At 36.1% G+C, this 24294-nt stretch overlaps 1 protein-coding gene across 5 annotated transcripts in view; it reads left to right on the top strand.

Annotated features, from left to right (window-relative positions):
- 5-HT1A (5-hydroxytryptamine (serotonin) receptor 1A) overlaps positions 1–24294 on the top strand; it is an 891027-nt gene that overhangs the window by 463115 nt on the left and 403618 nt on the right. For all 5 annotated transcript variants that reach the window (XM_073988641.1, XM_073988640.1, XM_073988644.1 and 2 more), the window contains 2 exons: positions 11111–11244; positions 19299–19408. In XM_073988641.1, the coding sequence (XP_073844742.1) occupies positions 11111–11244; positions 19299–19408 (244 nt within the window). The remainder of the gene's footprint in view (positions 1–11110; positions 11245–19298; positions 19409–24294) is intronic.

The following is a 24294-nucleotide window of genomic DNA, read 5'->3' as shown; positions in this document are numbered from 1 at the left end:
ATATTGAATCACTTTCTGAGTCCATTTTCGTCCATGTCCGTCCGTCAGTTTCTGTCCATGTATTATTGTAAACAATTTACAGGTTGCACATATTGTCCGATTGGCATTCAAATTGGGGAATATCATTTCTTGAGCTAAGTAGTAATTTCAGGTACGCTACGCTACGTATGTCCAATTTTGATTAAATTTGAAACTTGTAACGGAATTGGGTCTAGAAAAAAGCTTACCAAATTAATTGAAATTGATTCAGATTTGGATACACCTTCGATTTTAGGTTCTTGGCGACCAATGTCACAGAAATGTCAAAGAATTTGTTCTAAAAATAAATTTTTAAATTATATTGAAATCGTTTAAAGTTTTGATATGGTTTCCCATATAATTTGGTGCGTTTACCAAACATAAAATTGGACAGATATTTCCATGAAATTTTAAAAATGTGAAGCAACATTTTCTCCAAATTATTTTGAAATCGTGGTGGTATTATATAGTTGGTCCATGCCGACTTTGATCCTTTGTTCACTGTATTGACAGCCAAAATGTGGTTTTTCAATATATAGAAACTCCAATTAACTTCACAAAAAAAACCAATAAAAATAATAACTAATAAATAACACTGTGCAACATTTTTAAGGTGATCTTGTGCAAACAATTCGAAGTGAGGATTTTTTGAAAGTACAGACCCAATCGACAAGAGACCCTAGTTGGGTTTTGTTGTGTCAGATCCAGCTCGGATTTTATGGCCCCATCTAAACATGGTTAAATATTGAGTTTTTAAAGAAATTCGGGGCTATATTTCTGAAACCAATGCGAATCTTCTTCTGACCTCTGAAGCAAATTTGTAGATAAGGGTAAGAATAAAATATTTGGATAAATAATGAACTCGAAAAACTAAATTTATTGCCTCAAATTTTTTAAAATATATGCAAAAATGCCACAATTTTTATACATTTCGCACCGTATCTTCAAAACCGTTAATTTTTTCTGAATATTTTCTTTTCGAAAAATATTCCCTGGAATAGTAATACACAACTCTTCAGAACATGTCATTGTTGTAAAATACCTCTATCCCGTCATTTTCAGTACATTTTCAACGACGATTTAATAAAAATGTCAATAATGTAGTGAAATCCGAAATGCGAGAGTAAACTGTTGGTGTGAACTGTGTTTGAAATACGTGTTGTAAAAGATATGATGCAAAATACCGCTGAAACAACATGAAGTAAGCATTTTAGAGTTTCAGAATGTTGTAAAGAATTGTTGAGAACTTTATTTGGACGATTTTTGCAAAAGGTTACTTGGTTCAACTCCTAACAGTTTAGTCGATACTGACCAGAATTTAAGCAATTATGTAAAAATTTCTATATTTTATAGATTTTGATGCCCAAGATGGAGTTTTTCTTATGTGGTTTTTTTTCAAAAGATAAGTTCTACTAGTTTAGGGCTACAATATTGCTAAAGACAGCAAGGCCAAATTCCTATTCGTTTCTGAGATAAAGGCCTGATAAATGCAAAAAAGTGTAGATTAAGCCCGGTTTAGATGAGGCCATAAAATCCGAACTGGATCTGACAGGACAAAACCCTACTAGGGTTTTTGTAGTCTAAATATGTACTTTAAAAAAATCCATACTAGAAGTTGTTTGCATTTTCAGTGTTGCATTGTGGAATAGAAAGATTGGTGCAGATTAAACTTACTTTACCGTTAGTAAAGTAAACATTTTCAGTAACATAGACATGAAATCATGTCCCCAATAAAAGTTTTCATAATCCTAATTTAAGAATCCGGCAAATAGATTTTTGGATTTATACTGTCAAATGTTTTCAAAAAAAAATAATTCTAAATGAACGCGAAGCAAATGAAAATCCGCAAAGATTATAATTAGATTTAAGATCATTTATCAAGGGACGCACACCAATTCCTATTTTCTCTATGATATGGGCCCTACTTTCATTGCCTAGTTCGAACGAGTCCGAACGGGGTGTCTTACGACACCTCTGGTAGCGAAGTTTATCATGGTCGAAATACTCAGCAAATGCAATGACCAGGGATTGAACCGCAGACCCAAGATTATCGTTTGCAAAATTTATTTTAACACAATTAATTCAGTGTTGTTCGCACTGTTATTTCTCTCGGTTTATTTTCCAGTACATATTTAAAGTGCAATTTAATTACATTATTTTTTTATAACCATTCATTTACATAATTATATAAAAATCAGTTATGTTTGTGTACACCATCTGCAATCCGCCATCAAAATGTTATCGTCTGAATGTTGTTAAAAAGTTTCGATTGATATGCTTTTGCTTTTGACAAAAACATACGGACTTTGTTTTCGAAAAGAAATAAACCATTTAATAACCAAATTTAATTTCGAAATTCTCTATCCCTTTTTTATTTTGAATCCATTCAACATTTTGCCGAAATGAAATGACGGCAACAGTTGCCTAGTGGTTGGTTTTGCTACCAACGTTGCCAAGCTTATCAAAGCCAGTTCAATCTTAATACTCTCATATCGGCGTCAATCAAAATTTATTTCATTTCAGATAAAGTTTCTTTTTTTTCACGTTGAGTTTATACATATTTCGTACGACTGTTGCTTGTTATTTGTTGCAGTGGCAAATTTGCCGCCCAACAACAGCACTATTCGAAATGCACAAGAAGTATGTAATGGCTCACCATGGGATGGAATGGCATTAAAGTTTAATATTCACTTTTTACTGTCGCTACCACCGTTACCACCATAACACCGCAACCCAGCTTCGCCCGCCAACCCAAGCCAAAGCCAATACGTAGAAAGAAGGCGCAACAAAGTTTTACAACTTAATTCCGTAAAGAGAGAGAGAACTTAAATGTTAATAGGACTCTGGCGTTTGAGTATGCCGGATGTCTTCCACCATTTCTTCTTAACACTCTGGCCGCGCTGACAAATTGAAAGTGACGATAGAATGGGGAATATGTCTGAATGCCGTTATTTGGACGTATATTTCTATTTATGTATGTATGTATTGCTTATATTTCTTATGAAATTTCCTGCGCTTGTTTTTAGTAATTGAAATAATGTTGTAACCAAGATTTCAGGGATGGACTAATTTTTACCATGGCAAAAGTAAATAATTTTGATTATACAGTGATTCAGGATTGATTAAGAAACATGCTGTTGGGGAAATCATTGTCTATCGGACAAAATTTACTTTGAACATTTTGTAGAAAAATCCTTCGGTCGGTATCATTTATCTTTCAATCTGAGAACCCGCTGTACGAAATTACAGCAACATCGGTCCGACCTACAAATTACAGTTTTTGCTACACAAAACTCCTTACGTCATGTTATTCATTAATTCAATTAATTGAAAGCGTTCATAAATTATGACTTTAGTCCTAATAAGATAGACAGAAGGCAGCGTTAATTTGCATTAAATGCCTTAATTCAAATTAATTCGTTCATTATCCACATTCTTAAAGCACAAAATCAAACTGAATTTAAAAGAGAGCCCATATTCATGTAAGAGAGAGAGAGAGCATATTCATGCTCTGAGACACTATTTGCATTGCAAACAACAACAAAACAGTTGTTGACCAGCAATCAGCTGTTTCGCAAATGCAGAAACTGTTGTCTGTCATGGTAAAATTAAATGCAGATCTTAATAGAAATTAACGCTGCCGTCTGTCTAGGATATAAGTCCTCAAAGTAGCTAAAATCGTGAGGTACTGCGATATTTTTCATAGAGAAATTTTCTGAACCCTTCGAACCTTAAGTGACGAATTACAGCGGTTTTTGTGCGAAAAATAAGCTAAAATCATCAAGACAGCAAAAAACCTCAATAAATGCCGGACATCGGATATACCTCTCATACGGGGGATATATTAAAACAGACATTCATGCTAGGGTTATGACTTTTTTACAACCTCGTATTCCTGTATGATATTTTGATAAGTTTTTACCTAAGATTGCATAAAATCTTAATTATGAAATGTTTTGATAAAAAAGATTCCGCACAAAAAGCTTTTGTATTTTTCAGAACTTTTGACAATATTTTGAAGTCATTATAAGCAGATATTTCACTGAAAACAAGGTTTGGGGGCACGCTAAATAACCAAAATATAACCCTAATTTAAACCTATTATTCTTTGTGCGAATGTTATATTATTCCCATATCGAAGACTAAATAGTAATTTTTAGCCATTTCGGTGGGATACCAAGTAAAAAGTGTCAGTCGGCGTACGAGGTCCATTTTGGATGTGGAAGCATGAACTTGCTCACGAAAAACAGAATTTCGCTGTAAACAGGACCACAAAAATAGCTTTCGTTTAAATTTCCAATGGATCTTAAACTGCATTTTATACTGCACCTGACAAAATTGTTAAACTTTTGACAGGGAGGTACCCTAATGAGAAGACCAATATGGATCATTTTCAAATTTAAAATTTGGACCAAATCGGTTGCTCCGTTCTTGCGTACCATTTTAGTGAAATTGTTTGCACTATTGAGGGGACCGATATAGATCTTCTATGAACTTAAAGTATGTTTGGAGAAAATATTACAAGGTCCAAATTTTGGACCGAATCGGCCGATCTGTTCGAGAGTTATTGTGCGCTCAAACCACTACACAGGATGCCACCGGTGTTTTGTATACCTTTGGACCATTTTCTCAGGAAACATGGGCTTGTCCCCAAAAAAACTTGTATCTTCGTTATTGGTGCAGCGACTAAAAATTGTTGTAAAAATAATAAAAGGGATTCGAAAGCAGGTCTTAAGCAACACTTTTCCGAAATTTTATGGGGGAGGAACACGAAGGAGTTGATTTGCCCCTGATAAAACTTGTACCGTCGTAACGGGGACAGAAAATTGAAGTTGATACAATAAATCAAAGCGATTCGAGAGCAGGTCGTAAACTAAACTTTTCCCAACTTTTATGTGGTAGGTGCTCGAAGGAGTGGACTTATATAGTCCATATTCGAAACTGGTCTATGCCCCGTAGAAAAATACGATATGAAAAGTACGGAGCAAATCGGTTATCGGAGAGTTATCGTGCGAACCATTTTAGAGAAAAGTTTTGATTTTTTGTTGGGGAGGAACCTGAAGGGGTGGACCGATATGGCCTATCTTCGAACTTAAACTTAGTTTGGACAAAATATTATGAACGCCAAATTTTGGACAGAATCGACTGAACCGTTCGAGAGTTGTCGTGCGCTCCAACCACTACACTTGGTGCCATAGGGGTTTTTAAACCTTCGTAATGGGGGCAGCGAATACAAGTTGTTACAACAAAAATCAAAGTGATTCGAGAGCAAGTCCTAAACTGAACTTTCCCGAATTTTTGTGTGGGAAGTACCCCAAGGAGTGGACCAAAAGAGTTCCTATAGGAATCTCATCTATCTCTGGTAGAAACTTCATGATGTGCAAAGTACGGATCAAATTGGTTACTCCCTTAGAGGCTATCGTGCGCACAAATTTTCCGAACATTTCGATCTTTTGTGGGAGAGGTAACAGAAGGAGTGGACCGATATGGCTCAACTTCGAATTTAGGCTAAGTTTGGACAAAATATTACGAAAACCAAATTTTGGACCAAAAAGGTTCATCCGTTCGCGAGTTATAGTTCGCTCCAACCAGACAGATGGACGGACATTACCAAATCGATTCCAAATTATCAGAAACGTATTTCGTTCAAACAGACTTATTTCGATGAGGCACATTTGGCCCATATGAAAGTGTATATACCCTCGTTAGCATAAATACTGAGGGTATAATGAGGGTAAAACCTTTCAAATACCCAAAATCGGAAGGAACCGTTCTATATGGGCTATATCAAAACTTTGACATGTACTGCCAAATTTCTGTGGGAAAGTTTTTTATCCCACAAGAAGTCCAAATTTTAGATATTTCGCTGTGACAATGAGGCTGAACCCCCGAAAATCGGGTGATACCGTTCTATTTGGTCTACATCAACACATGAACCTGTAATGACAAATTTTTTGGGGAAAATTTTTACGGTGTGACAATTAGGCTAAAACATTGAAAATACCGAAAATTGGCAGGTTCCGTTCTATAGGGGCTATATCAAAACGTGGACCGATATCACTCATTTTCATTTTAAATATAGCTAGGTGTCTCTTGATTTCAACAGACGGACGGACATGGCTACATCGATTTTTTTTATTTTATGCTGATCAAGAATGAAGTATAGTCTCCGACGAATATTTCGTTGTGTTACAAACGGAATGACAAAGTCAGTTACTACCTCCATATTATGGTGGAGGCTATAAAAATGTGTCTTACTCATAAAAGTTGAATGGCTTAATGGGGGGTATAGACATCGACTCCACAACCCTGATTATTTAAGATGTGAATATTGTTTTATTGTTTCAACCACGATGAATGAATTCCCTCCATCAATGTGATTTATAGATCCCTGTTATGACACTTGTCTAAACACTACATACGGTTTTCCATACATCTTGCTTTAGCATCATATTTAATTTCCAACAAACGTGCGCCCCTTGATGGACACTTCTGAAAACCATTCAATACCAAAGAATGTTTATCCAACTGCAATGGCAAAACTCAAAGACAGAAATAATTAACAATTTTTGTTGCAGCAATGCGTCAACGAATTATTTTTCTTTAACTTATTTGCTTTCATCATTGCCATCATTTGGCGCTTTTCCTCTTTCTCATCTTAGTTTTTCTTAACTACCAATGGTGGTGGCTTTGCAGCAGCGATGGCAATACATGGCAAGGCCAAATGTCTTTCTCCCCCGTGAATCGATTTAAATGAATTTCTCTAAGTTTGTGCCGAGTCAATTTGTGCAATTAAACATTGTAATGATTTGGAAAAGTTTAAACAATCGAGCTGGTGCTGATATTTCTGTTGCTGCTGTTTGCGTTCACATTCCTCTTTTACTGCCATTGATACTTTGGTAGGAAACTCAGCAACTATTAAGTTGCTCGGAATTGCAGCATTGCTCGCAACTTAAATGATAATGGGCATTGTGAAAATGAGCAAACTTTGTTCGACAGAAATGAAAGAAATACGAAATGAAATAAAAAATAAAATAATAAATGAAGTATCGAAATGGCACTAGCCAGCAAAGCAAATTAATTAAGACGTTTTGTTATTTTTGTTGTTGTTTTTTTTTTAATTTTTATTGCCGACAATTACTAAAGTCCTCATGGGAAATCGATTCAATTAATATTTGCAGAGCACTCTTAAGGTATGAATGTTATTTTAACACTTCAGTATTTAACAACTATTGGGTAAATGGTAAGCTATTTTGGCATGATGTTCACATCACTTTTAAATGGGTTAATACAATTAATCAGCCTAAATTTCGAAATGGGTAATGGATGGTGATATATTAAAGCTTTCGGTCGCATTTATTACCAATTCTTTACTTAAGGAACAATAAAAATAACAGATTTTTAGGGTCTTACAAATTATTCTACGACAAAGCCTGGAAGCCATGTCATGTCCAACATATAGGTGGCCTTCTTGTGGTGTTCCTATTCATAACTTTATACAAAACTAATACGGGCCATTATTATTATGGCCACCGAAGAGTGGATCTAATTTTGGAAGTCATTCATTTTGACATTTATCATGCCAACTATACATTTTAATTGGGCATCTAAAAATTCATTGTGCTAGTATGCATAGACTTGTCCGCCATATTCCTACCATATTCGAAATGTTAAATGTTTTTGAGATTGGTACCCAAAGGAATTGTAACAGTTCCGCTCAGTAATTAAAAAATGGAAAGGAACAGGAAAACATATATTAATTACTAGCAGACCCCGGTCTGCGTTGCTGGCCCATCGTAATGAGTTTTAATAACAACTTTTTATGCACTTTATGCTTGACAATCAAAAATTGGTATTTTCTACCTCACTTCTTCGGTTCATTGTCAAACCGAGGAGGATTTTAAATTTATCAATTGATTTTGTTTCTAACCTTTCTTTTCTCTTACGGAATTTGTCGATTTTTTTCGCCCATTGGTGCTGTTTAGGATTTATTACCGTCCATGTCCCCTGTCTTTTTACTAAATCGATCTAATTACACTGTGCAACAAAATGAGCTCAAAGTCTGGGGGGTGGAAAATTCCTTTTGGGGATCAAAGCTTTTGGTGAGTATATATAGAACCCAGAAGGACAGATCCGCCGTGAGTCGAACTTTTGAGATATGGCGTGATGAATATTTTGCTTGAGACCCTATAAGCCCTCAGATATTAGCGTTATATCTTTGTCCGCTGTTGTTTTAGCTTATATTTGAGATCACATTTCTTCAGCCAAATCAAATGAGGATTGTTTTCGTAGAGCATTTTGACCTTCTATCTCGCTCCCTTCAATGTCCTTTTCGTCCTTTATTTCAAGAGCCGCCATAAAAGTACCACAAGATGACGTTTTTCAGCTTCGAAATGTTCTGCAAAAATGTCGGCCAGAAAATTTTGGGTACGGCTCTCATTGACAACAAATCGATATTGTCGCGTTTTCGTGGTCGTTTTGTGCATTTACCCTGTTTTTGTTAAGAAAAAGACTATATTTTGTTTTTTGTATATTCGTTACAGAACATACAAAAACACAAAACACAGTTTTTTTCTGAGCAAACAGGGGTAAATGTAAAAAATGACTATGAAAACGCGACAAAATCGATTAGTTGTCAATGAGAGCCGTACCTAAAATTTTCTGAGCGACATTTTAGCAGAACATTTCGAAGCTGAAAAACGTCATCTTGTGATACTTTTATGGCGGCTCTTAAAATAAAGGACGAAAAGGACATTGAAGGGAGCGAGATATAAGGTCAAAATGCTCTACGAAAACAATCCTCATTTGATTTGGCTGAAGAAATGTGATCTCAAATATAAGCTAAAACAACAGCGGACAAAGATATAACGCTAATATCTGAGGGCTTATAGGGTCTCAAGCAAAATATTCATCACGCCATATCTCAAAAGTTCGACTCACGGCGGATCTGTCCTTCTGGGTTTTGTATATACTCACCAAGAGCTTTCATCCCCAAAAGGAATTTTCCACCCCCCAAAATTTCGGTTCACAGTGTTATAAAAATTAAAAAAAAATGGTTAAGACGAATTCTTCCGCTTATTGAAACTTTTATGTTTTAGTTTTTTATGGCTAATGGACCGTTGAACCTCACCATTTAAGGAAATTTATAAATATATGGGTTTTCTTGATGGGAGGCGCATCCAACATTGTCTCGAAAATTAATTTGCGAGCCGATGCACTCATAAGCTTAACAAATATATCGATTATAAAACAGTAAGCCCTCGAAATTCGTCTACAAATATAGAGCATTTTGAACCGCGGGAATTACCTGAACATTTTCTGAAAATGTCATGAAAATAAGTTCAGTAGTTTTGGAAAAATAATGTATTGAAAAGAGTGGACATAGTCATCAGTTTTCAGGATAAAACATATTTAAAAAAGTGGGCGTGGTCCGGTATTTTGGCTCCAAATATGTACCTATTGTCTCCCAAAATTTATGCTGAAATCGATATAATCATAAGTTTGGCTTATACATATAGCGTTTAAAAGAACGGCGTGGGGAACGTACCCCATCTCCTCCGAAATTCATAAAATATACATAACAACGGCAAACATTGAGCTTTTGCTGCAAATTTAATGGAAATCGGGTTTTGCAGAAAATAAATAAATTGAAATTTTAAAAAAGTAAAATTTTCTTTCCATAAAAACCTAAATTGGGTTATGACGGCATTTGATTTTTTATTCATAAAGATTTGGTGTTTTTTTAAATATGGCAAAGGGAAGTACCCCGCCCCTTCGAAATTCAAGAAAATATGCTATTTTCACAGGGGGCCATTCCTGTACCTTCCCTGATAATTTTTTGAAAATCGGTTCAGTAGTTTTGTAGATGTAACATATTTTAAAAAGTGGGCGTGGTCAAATCTCTGTGTCCTTAAAAAATAGGTAAGGTCAGAGACACAACCAAAATTGCCTCTTAAATTAATTTCCAAACCGATACATTCGAAATTATTGTAAATATAGCATTTTCATAGGGTATAGGGAAGGTATTCACCAAATTTGTAGCCTATTTTAGCCGGGGGCCACCCCGTACATTCCATGACAATTTCAGGAAAATCTGTTCAGTAGTTTTTGTAGAAAAGATTAAAATTGAAAATTGAAAAAAGTGGGCGTGTCAAATTTTCTTTGCATAGTTTATGTCTGAAAAAAATATGATTGCATATTTTGGATAAAATCGGTTACTCCAATCGTTATTCGGTTACTCCTTTGTGTCAACATAAATGAATAAAAATAAAAATAATGCCCTTTAATATATTTCTCATTATTCCCAACTATTGTTAAAGATTGTATTTATTCTCTTTTTTATAAATTAAAATTCATGCATTTGCTTTTCACTAACGTTTAATTTCTTCTTTTTTCATTTTCTCTTTTTACGGTCACTGACATTTTCAACATGCGAATGGATTTAATCTGTGTCTCTGTGTTACTTGTATCTGCTGTTCGTACAAAATAATGTGTACTATGGTGTTTTTGTTGTAATGTGACATCTGTTGATTCCATGACTACTATATTTGGAAAAAAATAACTTCAATTATCACCATTGGAAATATGTATGTGGCTGTGCGTCCCTGCTTGCCCTCTCGCATACCTTTATGAATGCAATACAAAACCTACAATAACAACAATCTACGAAATCGCAAAAATAAAACATACACACATTTTGGTATTAAATGGTAAACGGAACTAACATGGATGCTGGTTGTGGGTCTCTATGACATTGCTTGCTGGCTGGCTGATACTTTCACATATTGCCTTGCATGCACAAATATTATCTTTGGCCTCGTTCTTGTCCTTGCTGCTGTTACTGCTGTCGTCGTCATTGCCAATAACAACGCTACCTTCATCTTTGTCGTCGTCATCGTCATACTTTCCATCATCACCTACCCAACCAAACAATCATTAAAAACACTGAACACACTCGTAACACACACACTGACAAACCAACCTACATTTACCACATATTCCACCCGTGTTGAATACATAAATGAAAATCGCATTGCACTCTCACCATGTACCCTTTCATGTATTGCGGTTCCCTTTCTTTGTGCTTTTAAAGGCAATGTTTTTGTGATAGCCGCCATCATCCTGGAACGACATTTGCAGAATGTTGCTAATTACTTGGTAGCATCGCTGGCCGTTGCAGATTTGTTCGTAGCATGCCTTGTAATGCCGTTGGGTGCCGTTTATGAGGTAAGTATGTAGAAGAAGAGCATTGAAAATAAGTGTTATGAAGTAAAATATTTCAATTTAAGGCATTTGGTTGTACAGCATTTCATACCGTGTTATATCATTGGGTCCTGAACAGCTACATATGTACATCATTAAAAATCTAAAAATATTATCATCATCCATTTTACGTGAAACTTTGTCAAAAGTTAGTTTAAAAAGAGTCTAAAAAAATATTATTGATGATTCATTATGTTTCAAACGATATTTTAAAGCACATGTCCTAAGCATTGTTGCAATCACTCTAAAGCGGGGTACACACTATAAGTTTTGATTGTTGTGTGGTCGTTCAGCTCTGGTTCACATGATGCCTTTATTAACCACTAAAGCCGTTTGAAGCCTAGATAAAAACGCCAAGACTCGTTTCAGCAACAACAATTGTTTCAAGTACATTCATAAGTATGGGTAGTATCGGTTTTTACACAATTTTCACATGTAATTCGAATAATTTAAGTTGTAATTCGAAACATTTCACTTGTAATTTGAGAATTCCAATTTCGAAAATGGTTCATTGGCGAAAAATAAAAAAATTGATGTCAAAATTTTGTTACAACATCTGGCAACTCTGACAGCTATGACATGTACCTTTTTCAAAATATATTAATTTTTTTTTCATTCGAACGCGATCTTCTTAAGAATAGCTTCAAAATTCGGAACGTTGTTGTGAGTACAACCTATATTTTAAGTGCAAGTAAATATATTCAAAATATCGCGAAACTAATATAATATATATATATATATATATATATATATATATATATATATATATATATATATATAACTGTTCCACAAGCATCCCTTGGAGACAAGGGAGACTTCTCTCATGTCAATGAGTGCATCCCGATTCATATTAGCTCAATGATATGGGACCTCTACAGTACAGAGTCCGAACGGCGTGTCTAAGACACCACTTTTGTACAGAAGTTTTACATGGCTGAAATACTCAGGAAATGTCGCCAACATTACTGAGGGGTATTTTTCCACCGTTGAAAAGTGTTTTGATGTTGCCTGGCCGAGGAATCGAACCCACGACCTTATGTGTGCAAGAGGGGTGTGCATACCATTGCACCACGGTGGCACCCAACTAATACGTATAGCAAAATATTATAGTGGATTTTGAAGGAGGATGTAATAGCTTAATTTTCATTAAAACAAGTAAAAAAGTGTCAGTCGGCTTTGCCGACAGATATATACCCTCAGCCAATGTGAAGTGAAACTTTAACCTACGGACAGATCAAATGTATTTAAAACTCCGTACACACTACAGTTTTTGGCCGGGTTAACCTTCTTTATGAGGATTTGTTTGACATATAAGCAATGGAATTGACATTTAAAACCCAGTGGGTTTGTTAAATCCGGTTATATGTAAACGTACTATAAGGTCTCTTTAGAATTTTGTGGCCCTTTTTGGACATTTGAACTTACCGACAAAAATCTGAATCAGGAATGAACTGCACTAAGACACAAATGTTGAACTTTTGTGCGTGAGGTACCCTTAGGGAGGTCCGGTATGGTCCATTTTAGAAGTTAAACTAAATTTTGACAATATATAAGGAGATCCAAGGTTTGGAAAAAATTGGTTGCCCCATTCAAGTGATATCGTCATAACATTTTGGTCATAGCGCCATGAAACTGAGTTTGGATATAATATGACGAAGACCCAATGTTGGACCAAATCGGTAGAATAGCTCGTGTTATAGAATAGTTATCGTGCTCTCCGACCGCCACATATAGTGACATAGGGGTTTTTTACACCTTCGGGCTGTTTTCCCAAGAAATATGGACTTGCCGCTGGAAAACACTTTTACCGTCGTAATGGAGGTTGCGAATGCAAATCGCTTCAACAAAAATCAAAGTGATTCGAGAGCAGGTCTTAAAGTGAACTTACCCGAAATTTTGTATGAGAGGTACCAGAAGGAGTAGACGACTATAGTCCATATTCGAACCTGATCTATATCTGGTAGATATATTAGGATGTGCAAAGTATGGATTACATCGGTCACTCCCTTTAAGAGTTATCGTGCGCACACTTTTTCCGAACATTTTTGAACTTTTGTGGGGGCACTTAAACTAAGTTTGGGCAAAATATCACCAAAGCCAAGTTTTTGACCGAATTGGTTGATCCATTCGAGAGTTATCGTGCGCACCAGCCAGACAGACGGACAGACAGACAGACAGACGGACGGACATTGCTAAATCGACTCCAAATTGTCTGAAACACATTTCGACCAAACATACTTGGGGTCTAAAACCATTATTTCGATGAGGCACATTTTGCCCGTATGAAAGTGTATATACACTGTTGGGCAGAAATGCTCGGCCTCATACACAAAAGTGTAAAAAATACATGAGTCTCTCGCAATTTGCCCACCATTGGTATATACCCTTTCTAGCCTAAAGGCTGAGGGTATAAAATAGTGTTTTAGCGTGTTGTGGAATTCTAGTTAGCTGCATATTTTCTTAGTGTATTTTGTAATGCCAATTCGATCATATACATAAATTTGACCTAAGGTTTTAGTCATGATGCCCACCTCGGGAATAATTTTCCAAAGTAGTTTATGGGGTTAAGATTATTCAGTATTAAAATCAGCTGCCATCTAGTGCCAGACTATAAATGGTGGATCCAATTGTATGGAGAAAGTGGCCAAAAATATTTAGAGTGTAAAAATCAAGCCAGCTTTTTGCTGCTGCGAAGAGTGTTTTAAGAAACCACGAGCGTAACATTCTTCCCCCTTTTCCCTCTGAAGGGGGTATACGGTAAGAATTGTTTTATGCTGTTAATACAAAATGACATGAACAAAGGTCCCGATTATCTTATGATGCAAAAATAGGCTTGGGGGAACAAAACAATCTCGAAACAACAAAAAATCCAAAAAATGTAGAGGATTAAAAAATCAAAATTTTTGTCTGAAAATTGGTAAAATTTTTAATATTGATCTTATAGCGTTCTTTCTGGAAGGCACGTACCGCCAACGTCAGACAAATTTGGAAGAAGATTTCTTCATCTTACCACTGATGCCAATTATGTTAATGTACGTGGTCAGATAACCGAGTTATGCGCTAATATATCCATAGAAACCCTATTCTAAGACAGCTTTAGTCAGCGACCCACCATTTATAGTCTGGCACTAGATGGCAGCTGATTTTAATACTGAATAATCTTAAACCCATGACCTACTTTGGAAAATTATTCTCGAGGTGGGCAGTGCGGGCATCATGACTAAAACCTTAGGTCAAATTTAAGTATATGATCGAATTGGCATTACAAAATACACTAAGAAAATATGCAGCTAACTAGAATTCCACAACACGCTAAAAAACTATTTTTCAATGAAAATTAAGCTAATACCTTAGTTTCGCGATGTTTTGAATATATTTACTTGCACTTAAAATATAGGTTGTACTCACAACTAACAATTTTAGTCAAATGTTCCGGCTTTTGAAGCTATTCTTAAGAAGATCGCGTTCGAAAGAAACAAGAACTAATATATTTTTAAAAAAGGTCCATGTCATAGCTGTCAGAATTGCCAGATGTTGTACCAAAATTTTGGCATTCATTTTTTTATTTTTGGCCAATGGGTGGATCCACTGTGCGATGGGACAAAAATTAGCTGAGACATGAGCGTTAGAAAGAAAATATTCATTGTGATTTGTATGTTATATCGAAGTTTTAAACGCAGTTTTCTCGTCTGGTTGGATGGAGTGCACGTTAACTCTCGAACGGATTAACCGATTTGGTCCAACATTTGGGCTACGTAATATTTTGTTCAAACTTAGTCCAAATTTGACTTCCTTAATAATTTTTCCAGACTTAGGTTAAGTTCGAAGATGTGGCTTACATCGGCCCTCTCCTTCAGGTACCTCCCCCCAAAAGTTCAAAACTTTACGCACGATAACTATCGAAGGCAGTAACCGTGTTGGTCTACGAGATATAGATGGACAATATCAGTCCACAACTTCCGGTACCTCCTCCAAAAATTAAAAATGTCATTATATGCTGAAGGGAGCAACCGATTTGGTCCAAACGTTGGATCTACTAATATTTGTCCAAATTCGAAAATGGCCCATATCTGTCTCCTCCTTAGAGTACCTCCCCCACAAAAGTTCAACATTTTTCTTTAAGTACTCGAAGTGCTCGAAGATCCTTTGGAAATTTATACCGATGCTACTCGTTGTGGTCTTGTTTACAGCGATATTTTGTTTTTCGTGGGCAAGTCCATGCTTCCTGACATAGTGATTGGTGAGCGCGATATATATCGAAAAGAAATAATTCCCAAAATAAGATCAACTTCCAAAATCGACTATGTCGATCAATTCTTTCGTGTACCACCTTCGCAACACTTTTGAGATTAATCCTAATCCACATTTTAGCCGGCAGATCTAATGTCCAAAAAGATCAACAAAATTGTGAAACCCTCCTTAATACACACATTTTGTGGAAAATGGTTTTGGTTTTGTAGCCGATATTCGATCTGTCCGTAGTTTCAATTCACATAGTCTGAGGTTATATCTCTGTCGGCAAAGTCGACTGATACTTTTTTACTTGTTGAACATATAGAAAGTTCATCCCTAATTGGTAATTAGAATTCCCAGTGATCGGAAATTGTTGTAACAGAAAAAAACGAATTACTATATTTTAGTTCAGAATATATAATGGTGGAGGGTATAAAAATTTCTGCCCGGACGAAATCTTTCTTACCTGTTTCTACATAATTTCGTTTGAATTCCAAATCCTAAAATAAGTGGAATTATTTTTTAACAACGAACGCCAGATATTCGCGCCTACGTTGCACTTGCCAGATTTAAAACCGCATTTCTATGACCCAACAACCTTCAAACAACGTAAAATCTGGATATAACTTCATATTGGGAATATACCAAAAGATGAACCTATATTGATCATTTTCTGCGTGGAGGTTTTCTACCCATTGAGAATCCGAAATACCAAGTAACAGTCGCTACGGAGACATCGAACGGTATCATTGTAATTTCCAATTTGAAAACCCACAATACCACTTCCATGGTGGCTATATCACAACGTGGATATGTAGCGATCAATCTCTCCAAAAGAAGACTAAAAATCAAATTTTAGCCATCTTGGTTAAATACTAAAAATCGGGAGGTACCGTTCTGTGGGTACTTACTTACTTAGCTGGCCTTTTACAGAACATTTGTTCCATAAGCCGAACTAAGAAACGATCTCCATTCCTCTCTGTTTGTTGCTGTATTTTTCCAATCTGGAATATGGAGTTTTCTGATATCACGTTTCACTTGTTCGCTCTAACGAAGCCTTGGCCATCCAGTTCTGCGTGAGCCGCCATGCGCCTTTTTAGCGGATTTATCATCTCCCATTCTTATGAAATAGCCTAGCCAATGCATTCGTTGTATCTCGATTCGTTCAACTGTACTGATGTCGTTGTATAGTTGATACAGATCGTTGTTCATACGACGTCGATATTCACCGTCAAAGCAGATTGACCCGTAGATTTTTCGAAGAATTTTTCTCTCAATGTTAAAGTGTTACTTGTTAAAGTGTTACTTGTTTTTGACGAGATGTGGCTTTATTCTTAAACTGCTTACTAAGCCCAAGGTAGCATTTGTTGGCCAACACTATTCTTCTTATTTCATCACTGATGTTGTTTATTGTGCTTATGACGGCAGCGAGGTAGACGAAGTCTTGTACTACCTAAAAATTGTAGGTACCACCATTTACATTATCTGTGAGATTCGTGGACGCATCACCCGTCGATACCAACAACTTGGCTTTATCGTCGTTTACCAAGACTCACTTTTGACCTCCGCAAAAGGTATCAGTAACTTTCTATGTCTGTTAGTATATATATCCTTTTCCAACAGGATGTTGAACAGATCACACGACAGGCCGTCTCCTTGTCTGAAACCTATTTTAGTAATAAACTCTTCGGAGAGGTTCTTTCCTATTTTAACTTAGGACCGAGTATCAGTTAATTTCATCTAACAAAGCCGAATGAGCTTTGCGGTGATACCAAAATCAGACATGGCTTGGAATACCTTTGAACGTGTAGGGTTGTCGAAGAAAGACGGTAGGTGTCGAACTGCATTTCTTGGGTCTATTCCAGGATTTGTCTCAAGCTAATATATGTGGTCAATGGTGGATTTTCCCGGTCTAAAGCCGCACTGATAGGTTCCAATTATTTCGTTGACCATCGGCCTTAGTCGCTCAAACAATATGCAGATAGTATCTTATATGCAATAGGGAGCAGACTTATGTCCCTGTAATTGGAACACACCGTCTTATCTCCCTTCTTGTTGATTGGACATAGGATGGTAACGTTCAATCGTCGGGTACCAGTTCTTCCTGCCAGATGGTGCTAACTAGCTTATGCATACACCTTATCAGCGTGTCGCCTCCGGGTTTGAACAGCTCGGTTGGTATGCCATCGGCTCCTGCTGCCCTATTATTCTTCACCTTATTTATTTCTGTCTTCACTTCATTTTGGCCGGGCGGTATACATTCAATACCATCTTCTGTGATTGGATCTGTGGTACCTTCAACGTATTCGTAAGTATTGGATACTTGCTTGATGTTTCACTCATTGGTAGAATTTTCTGACTACTTTCTGGCTCCTGCCCAGCCAGATTATTTCACACTTCGGCTTTTCCATTTCTCTCTTTCTCTTGCGAAAATAAACGCATTTTTCTCTTCTTGGTGGAGGACGGGACGAGGAGTACTTTCATTAAGCTATTGGGATACTTTATTTGCTACGTTTAATTGGAAAGTTGTGTAGCCCCAAAAAAAGACAAAATGCCAATTTTCTGTCATTTCGAAATGAAAAATGGCTAAAACTTCAAAATACCGAAAATAGTTTTCACCGTTCTGTGGATGCTATATCAAAATGTTGACATGTACTGAAAAATGTTTGGGGGAAATTTTTGTAGCCCAGAAATACGGAAAATCGGGAGGAAGCGTTATAAGGGCGATATATCAAAACGTGAAACTATACTGACAAAATTCTGGGGAAAAGTTTGGAAGCCACCAATGAAAAAAATGCCACATTTCAACCACTTCTGTAAGATAATGTGGCTAAAACATTCAAAATACCGAAGGTACCGTTCTACGGGGACCACATCAAACCATGTCCCTATAAATACCAAATTTCAGCTATTTTGGTTGAATATTGCCGCCGCATTCTTCAAAATACCGAAAATCGCAAGGTACCCCTCAATAAGGGCTATATGAAAATGAGAAACTATACTGATAATTCCCTTCCCCCCAACGAAGACTAAATACCAAATTTCATCCATTTCGGTTTATAATGACGCTGAAGTATTCAAAATACCGAAAATCGGAAGGGACCATTTTATGGGGTTATTTTAAGACGTCACGGATATAGCACATTTTCAATACCAAATGTGCTAGTAGTAATATAAACTTCAGTACCAATTTATAGAGCTATATCTTAAATATGGCGAGCTGTATATTGATTTAAACAGACAGACGAAAATGGTTGCATCGACTTGGAATTTTATCCTGATCAAGAATATATATGCTTTATAGGATCTCCGACGAATATTTCAATGTATTCTAAACAGAATGACAAATATAATTATACCCTCCACACCGAGTAGATAGGTTGGCGGCCCGGCTTTGGCCTTTGATTGCAGTTCTCTGGATGATGATGTGCGGTGACCGTATTATTTCTTTTTCACATTTAAATTAAAACCCCGTTTACATTCTTTCCTGTATGACTTAAAACAGTTGAACTCAGCTGTAATTTCCTGCTGCATTAATTTTAATTTTGTTGAACCATTGTAATTGTTTTCCACTGCGATGCCGTTTAATTTAATTTATGCACACGAAAAGAGAATGCTGTACAACAAACGAAACTGCAACTTATATTTAAAAATGCCTCGTGGTTAATTAAATTTTTGTTTTCTTCTTTTCTCTCTTCTTTCCATATATCTTTTCCAATTCAAATTAACTTTTATGTACATCAAAAACAACAACACCAAAAACATAAAAATATGACAAACAACAGATAAGTCAAGGATGGATATTGGGACCGGAATTGTGTGACATTTGGACATCGATTGATGTATTATGTTGCACAGCATCGATATTGCATCTGGTGGCCATAGCTGTTGATCGGTAAGTTGAATACAAAACAAAAATGTTGAAGTTTTTCTTTCAGTTTGTGTTTGGTCTTGTGACCCTGTTGCGAAGTTGACATTTTTCTTTGTGACATCCTGCAAGAATATTTTTGTATTGTGTGTGTGTTGCAATGTGGTTGAGTCGATGAGCTATTATGCTGTTGATGTCACATTGCAATGTTGCAATTGTAAAACACATCGAGAAGAGTGCAAATATGTGTAGTTAAACTTTCATAAGTTCCATTTTGAAGGTGCATTTCTGCACATTTCCATCAATTTTGTTTTGAAGAAAGATTCGATTGTGGTTGACATATACCTAATTCAAAGAGAAATGGTTTGACTGCCATGTCTTATGGTGCGTATCGAAATATATTGACTGACGAATGATAAATGATTTTCAAATAGACTTGATTGATTTTGGTTGACTACAAAAACATTAAATACCATTAAGAGGAATTGGATTTTGATATGTTGGACACACAACAAATCTTCAAAAATCAACATTGTGTGTTTATATACATATTTGCAGGTTTAAGGGAGTAGAATACCTGTTTAAAAAAATTAATCATCACAAGTCCACATTTCGGTAGAGGTCTAAGTTGTTCATCTTTAGTTTGAGAATTTCCTAGATTGCGGAGATAATTTCCCTCCATTAAAGATTTGAATCTGAATTACAATTCCTAAATTCAACGATTCATTTGTCAAATAGAAAATGTCAAATAGTAACGATATCTCGTGCAAGTGTGTCAAGGACAAAATAAACAAATAAACAAAACAATGAAATCCATGCAATAACTGTATGGCACATAATCAATCCAATAGGTTTGGGACAAAGGTCAACATATAAATAGGTGAAAAAAAAATAAATGAAATGTCACATTTTCTCTGCTGATAACGAAAGAACATTGTTGAAACTAATGAACTTTACAACTTAAACACACAAAAGGTCTTCAATAATAAATCAAATGTGAAGTGTCAATGAATTTAGGCAAATATTTAGTAAAACAACAACAACAACATCAACAAGAATAACCTCAACAAAGTAAATACAAATAATAATAGATGGATGATTTGAAACTTATCACGTTGTATCTCAATGAGAAATTACATTTGGTTTCTGTGTTTTTCCACGAGTTGTCAATAAGTCATTTATTTTGATTTATTTATTTTTTGCATTTGTTTCTTTGCGGCCTTGTTTAAGTGTGATTAATAGAATGAGAAATAAAAAACAAGAAAAGAAAATAATAAATTATTTTAAACGACTTAAGAATTAATACAACCTTGAAGATATAGGCCATTGAAAATTTTACAAAGTGTTTGAATATAAAATTCATTAAAATTTGAAGAGTGTCATAATCAGATACATATCCAATATCGTGTCACACGTGATCACACACACTACATACAGTTTATATAGTTTTATAGGAGGCGAGCGCGAAACGAGCGTATTTGTATGACTATTGGGGTTTCGACAATCAAAAAGTGTAAATAAAGGATTTTCTATACAGGGCTTCGGAGTCGATCCATTTTTCCTTCGACTCCAGGCAAGTTTTTTCCACGACTCCGAGGGTAATTTCTTCTACCACTGAAAATGAATAAAACATGCACCATTTATAACCTTTTCTGATTGATTTCACAGACAGAGGGTACACGACATTGAAATTAATATATCATCCTTGTCCAGGTGGACGGCGAATTAAGGCAATGTCTATTATTTAACATGCAAGGAGAGATCACCATGATGTCCAAGCATTTCTCCGCATATTTCATCAAAATTTGAGAGGTTGTGGGATATGAAAACAAAATCTTCTTTGGATTGTTTAATGCAAATCACTAAACTTGTAAATTTATGTAAATGTAATCCGGATCATAAGTATTATATGGTCTTAAACTGGATCAAATCCAAAGGTTGTAGTACCTAACATAAGCCCAAATATTTAGAACGTTTGTGTAATCGCACCCGAAAGAGTGGAATGGAAAATTTTATCAAAATATTCCAGATTTATCGTGAAACCCAGCCAGCAAATAGGCAGACCAGTAGGTCTTCTCATAGAAATTGTTCTGATCTCTTCATTGAAGTCCAGTATGTTTCCTCATAGAATATCTTAGGACTCATGTAGAAAACATGGTGGTCTTTATGTTGATGATCAGTAAGATTTATCATAGAAGACCACAAGGTCGTTCATTGTAGTCCAATAGGCCCTCTCATAGAAGATAAGATGAAAATACCAGTAGAACTTCTAGCAGAAGACTTGTAAGACTTCTATAAAAAAAACAAGTAAGAAAAGCGTTAAGTTCGGTCGGGCCGAACTTTTTATACCCTCCACCACAAATTTCAGCCATTTCGGTGGATTAATGTGGCCACAACCTTCAAAATACCGAAATTCGGAAGGTACCGTTCTATGGGGGCTATATGATGGCGTGGACCTATACCTACAAATTTCTGGGGGACAGTTTTATACGCCTAAAGAAGACTAAATACCAAATTTCAGCCATCTCGGTGTGATAATGAGGCTAAAACGTTCAAAATATCGAAAATCGGGAGATATTGTATTATGGGGGCTATATCAACACGGGGACCTATATAAACATTTTATGGTCGATATGTTTCTTAGCCTCTGGAAACACAAAATACAAAGTTACAACCGATTCTTTGGTCAAATGGGTCTAATACATTCAAAATATATTAAAATGACGCGTACTTTATAAGGGGCCTTATGTGGGGGCTATACCAAAACGTGGACCTATATAACCCAACTTTGGTAGGAATGTTTTCTGGCCTCTGAAGACACAAAATACCAAATTACAACCAATTCTGTGGTCAAATGGGTCTAATACATTCAAAAAACGGACAGACGGACGGACATGGCTATATCGATGTAGAATTGCACGCTGATCAAGAATATATATACTTTACTACAATGATTATTTCGAGTAGTTACAAACGTAGTGACAAACTTAATATACCCCCATCCTATGGTGGAGGGTATAAAAACAAATAAGTTATGTGATATCCTACACCACTACTCCTGGACACTAGTTTTCCACGAACTGTTTGAATTTAATTTATATTAAGTATATTTTAAACGATTTCCAAAATTTATTAATGTTCATCTCTCTACCATATAAAAATAAAACAAAATTTCTTTGATAAAATTAGAAAAAAAAACAAGTGAAAAGTATCAGAGATTTACCCTCAGCCTATGTGACCTTTGAACGTGCCGACAAAAATATGGATTATGATTAGAGTTCAAAAGTGTTACGGAAGAGGTCCATTTATTATGTGGATTTTATTTTGTGAGTCATATCTTTTCGATATTTATCGCGCCCACTAGTTTGGATAAAATATGACGAAGGCCAAATTTTGGACCAAATCGGTTGATCCGTTCGAGAGTTATCGTGCTCTCAAGCCACTACATATAGTGCCATGGGGTTTTTACAACTTTCGGGCTGTTTTCTTAAGAAGTATAAACTCGCACCTGAAAAAAAAACTTTACCGTCGTAAATGAGGCAGCAAATGCAACTTGCTTCAACAAAAATTAAAGTGATTCGAGAGCAGGTCTTAAAGTGAACATATCGGAAATTTTGTGTAGTAGGTATCCGAAGGAGTGGACAAATATATTTCATATTCAAACCTGATCTATATGTGGTAGATATGTTAGGATGTGTAAAGTATGGACCAAATCGGTCACTCCCTTCAACAGTTGTCGTGCGCACAAATTTTCCGAACAATTTTGGACTTTTGTGGGGGAAGTACTTGAAGGAGTGGACCGATATGGCTTATCTTCGAAATTAAACTATATTTGGCAAAATATTACGAAGGTCAAATTTTGAACCGAATCGGCAGATCCATTCGAGAGTTATCTTGCGCTCCTTTTGCACTTTTCAGGCTATTTTCTCAGAAAGTATAGACTTGCCTCTCATGAAACTTATACCTTGTGTGGGGGGCAGCGAGTACAAATTATTTAAAAAAAATCAAAGCAATCAAAGTACGTCCTAAACTGAACTTTTCCGAAAATTTGTGTTTGAGGTACCCGGATGAGTGGACCGATTGAGTCCATACAGGAATCTCGTCTAAGTCTGGTAAAAATTTCACGATGTGCAAAATATGAACCAAATCGGATAGTCCCTTCAATGGCTATCGGGCGCACAAATGTTGCGAACATTTTCGAACATTTGTGGGGGAGGTACTGGAAGGAGTGAACCGATATAACCCATCTTCGAACTTAAACTAAGTTTGGCCAAAATATTACGAAAGCCAAATTTCCGAATCGTTTGATCCGTTTGAGAGTTATATTGCGCTCCAGTCAGACAGACGTACGGACATGGCTAACTCCAAATTGTCTGACTCCAAATTGTCTGAAAAGGATTTCGTCCAAACAAACTTGTGGTCTAAAACCATTATTTCGATGAGGCACATTTTGCCTGTATGAAAGTGGTTAGCATAAATGCTGAAGGTATAATAGTCAGAGTCGAGCTTATTCCACGACTCCGACTCCAGCAAAATTTGCAAGACTCCGACTCCGAAACCCTGGTTCTATATATGTAGAAGATCTTCTAAAATGACCTTCTGTTAGCAAAAGCCATCCTAGAAGATCTGATAAGGATAAGGTTTCTATAAGCAGAAAACCTTCTAAGGGGGTCATATAAGGAAAAATCCTTCTCTGAGTAGAAGGCATCTCGAAAAGGTCTTCTGAATGTAGAGGACCTCATCGGGACTTCAGGCCTCCCAAAGGGGCGTTTTAGTCTTTGAAGATTTGATAAGGATGTTTCTACGAGCAGAAAACATTCTAAGTGCAAGAACAAGACCTACTCCTGGGATCTTCTCTGCGTAGAAGACATCTTGATAAGGTCTGATAAAGTCTTCGGGCCCATTAAAAGGGG

Source organism: Musca autumnalis, unplaced genomic scaffold (assembly GCF_047663935.1).
Source record: "Musca autumnalis isolate F117 unplaced genomic scaffold, ASM4766393v1 scaffold_5, whole genome shotgun sequence".
Taxonomy (NCBI): domain Eukaryota; kingdom Metazoa; phylum Arthropoda; class Insecta; order Diptera; family Muscidae; genus Musca; species Musca autumnalis.
The sequence above is the reverse complement of the archived record's forward strand: the minus strand, read 5'-3'. Positions and strand labels throughout refer to the sequence as shown.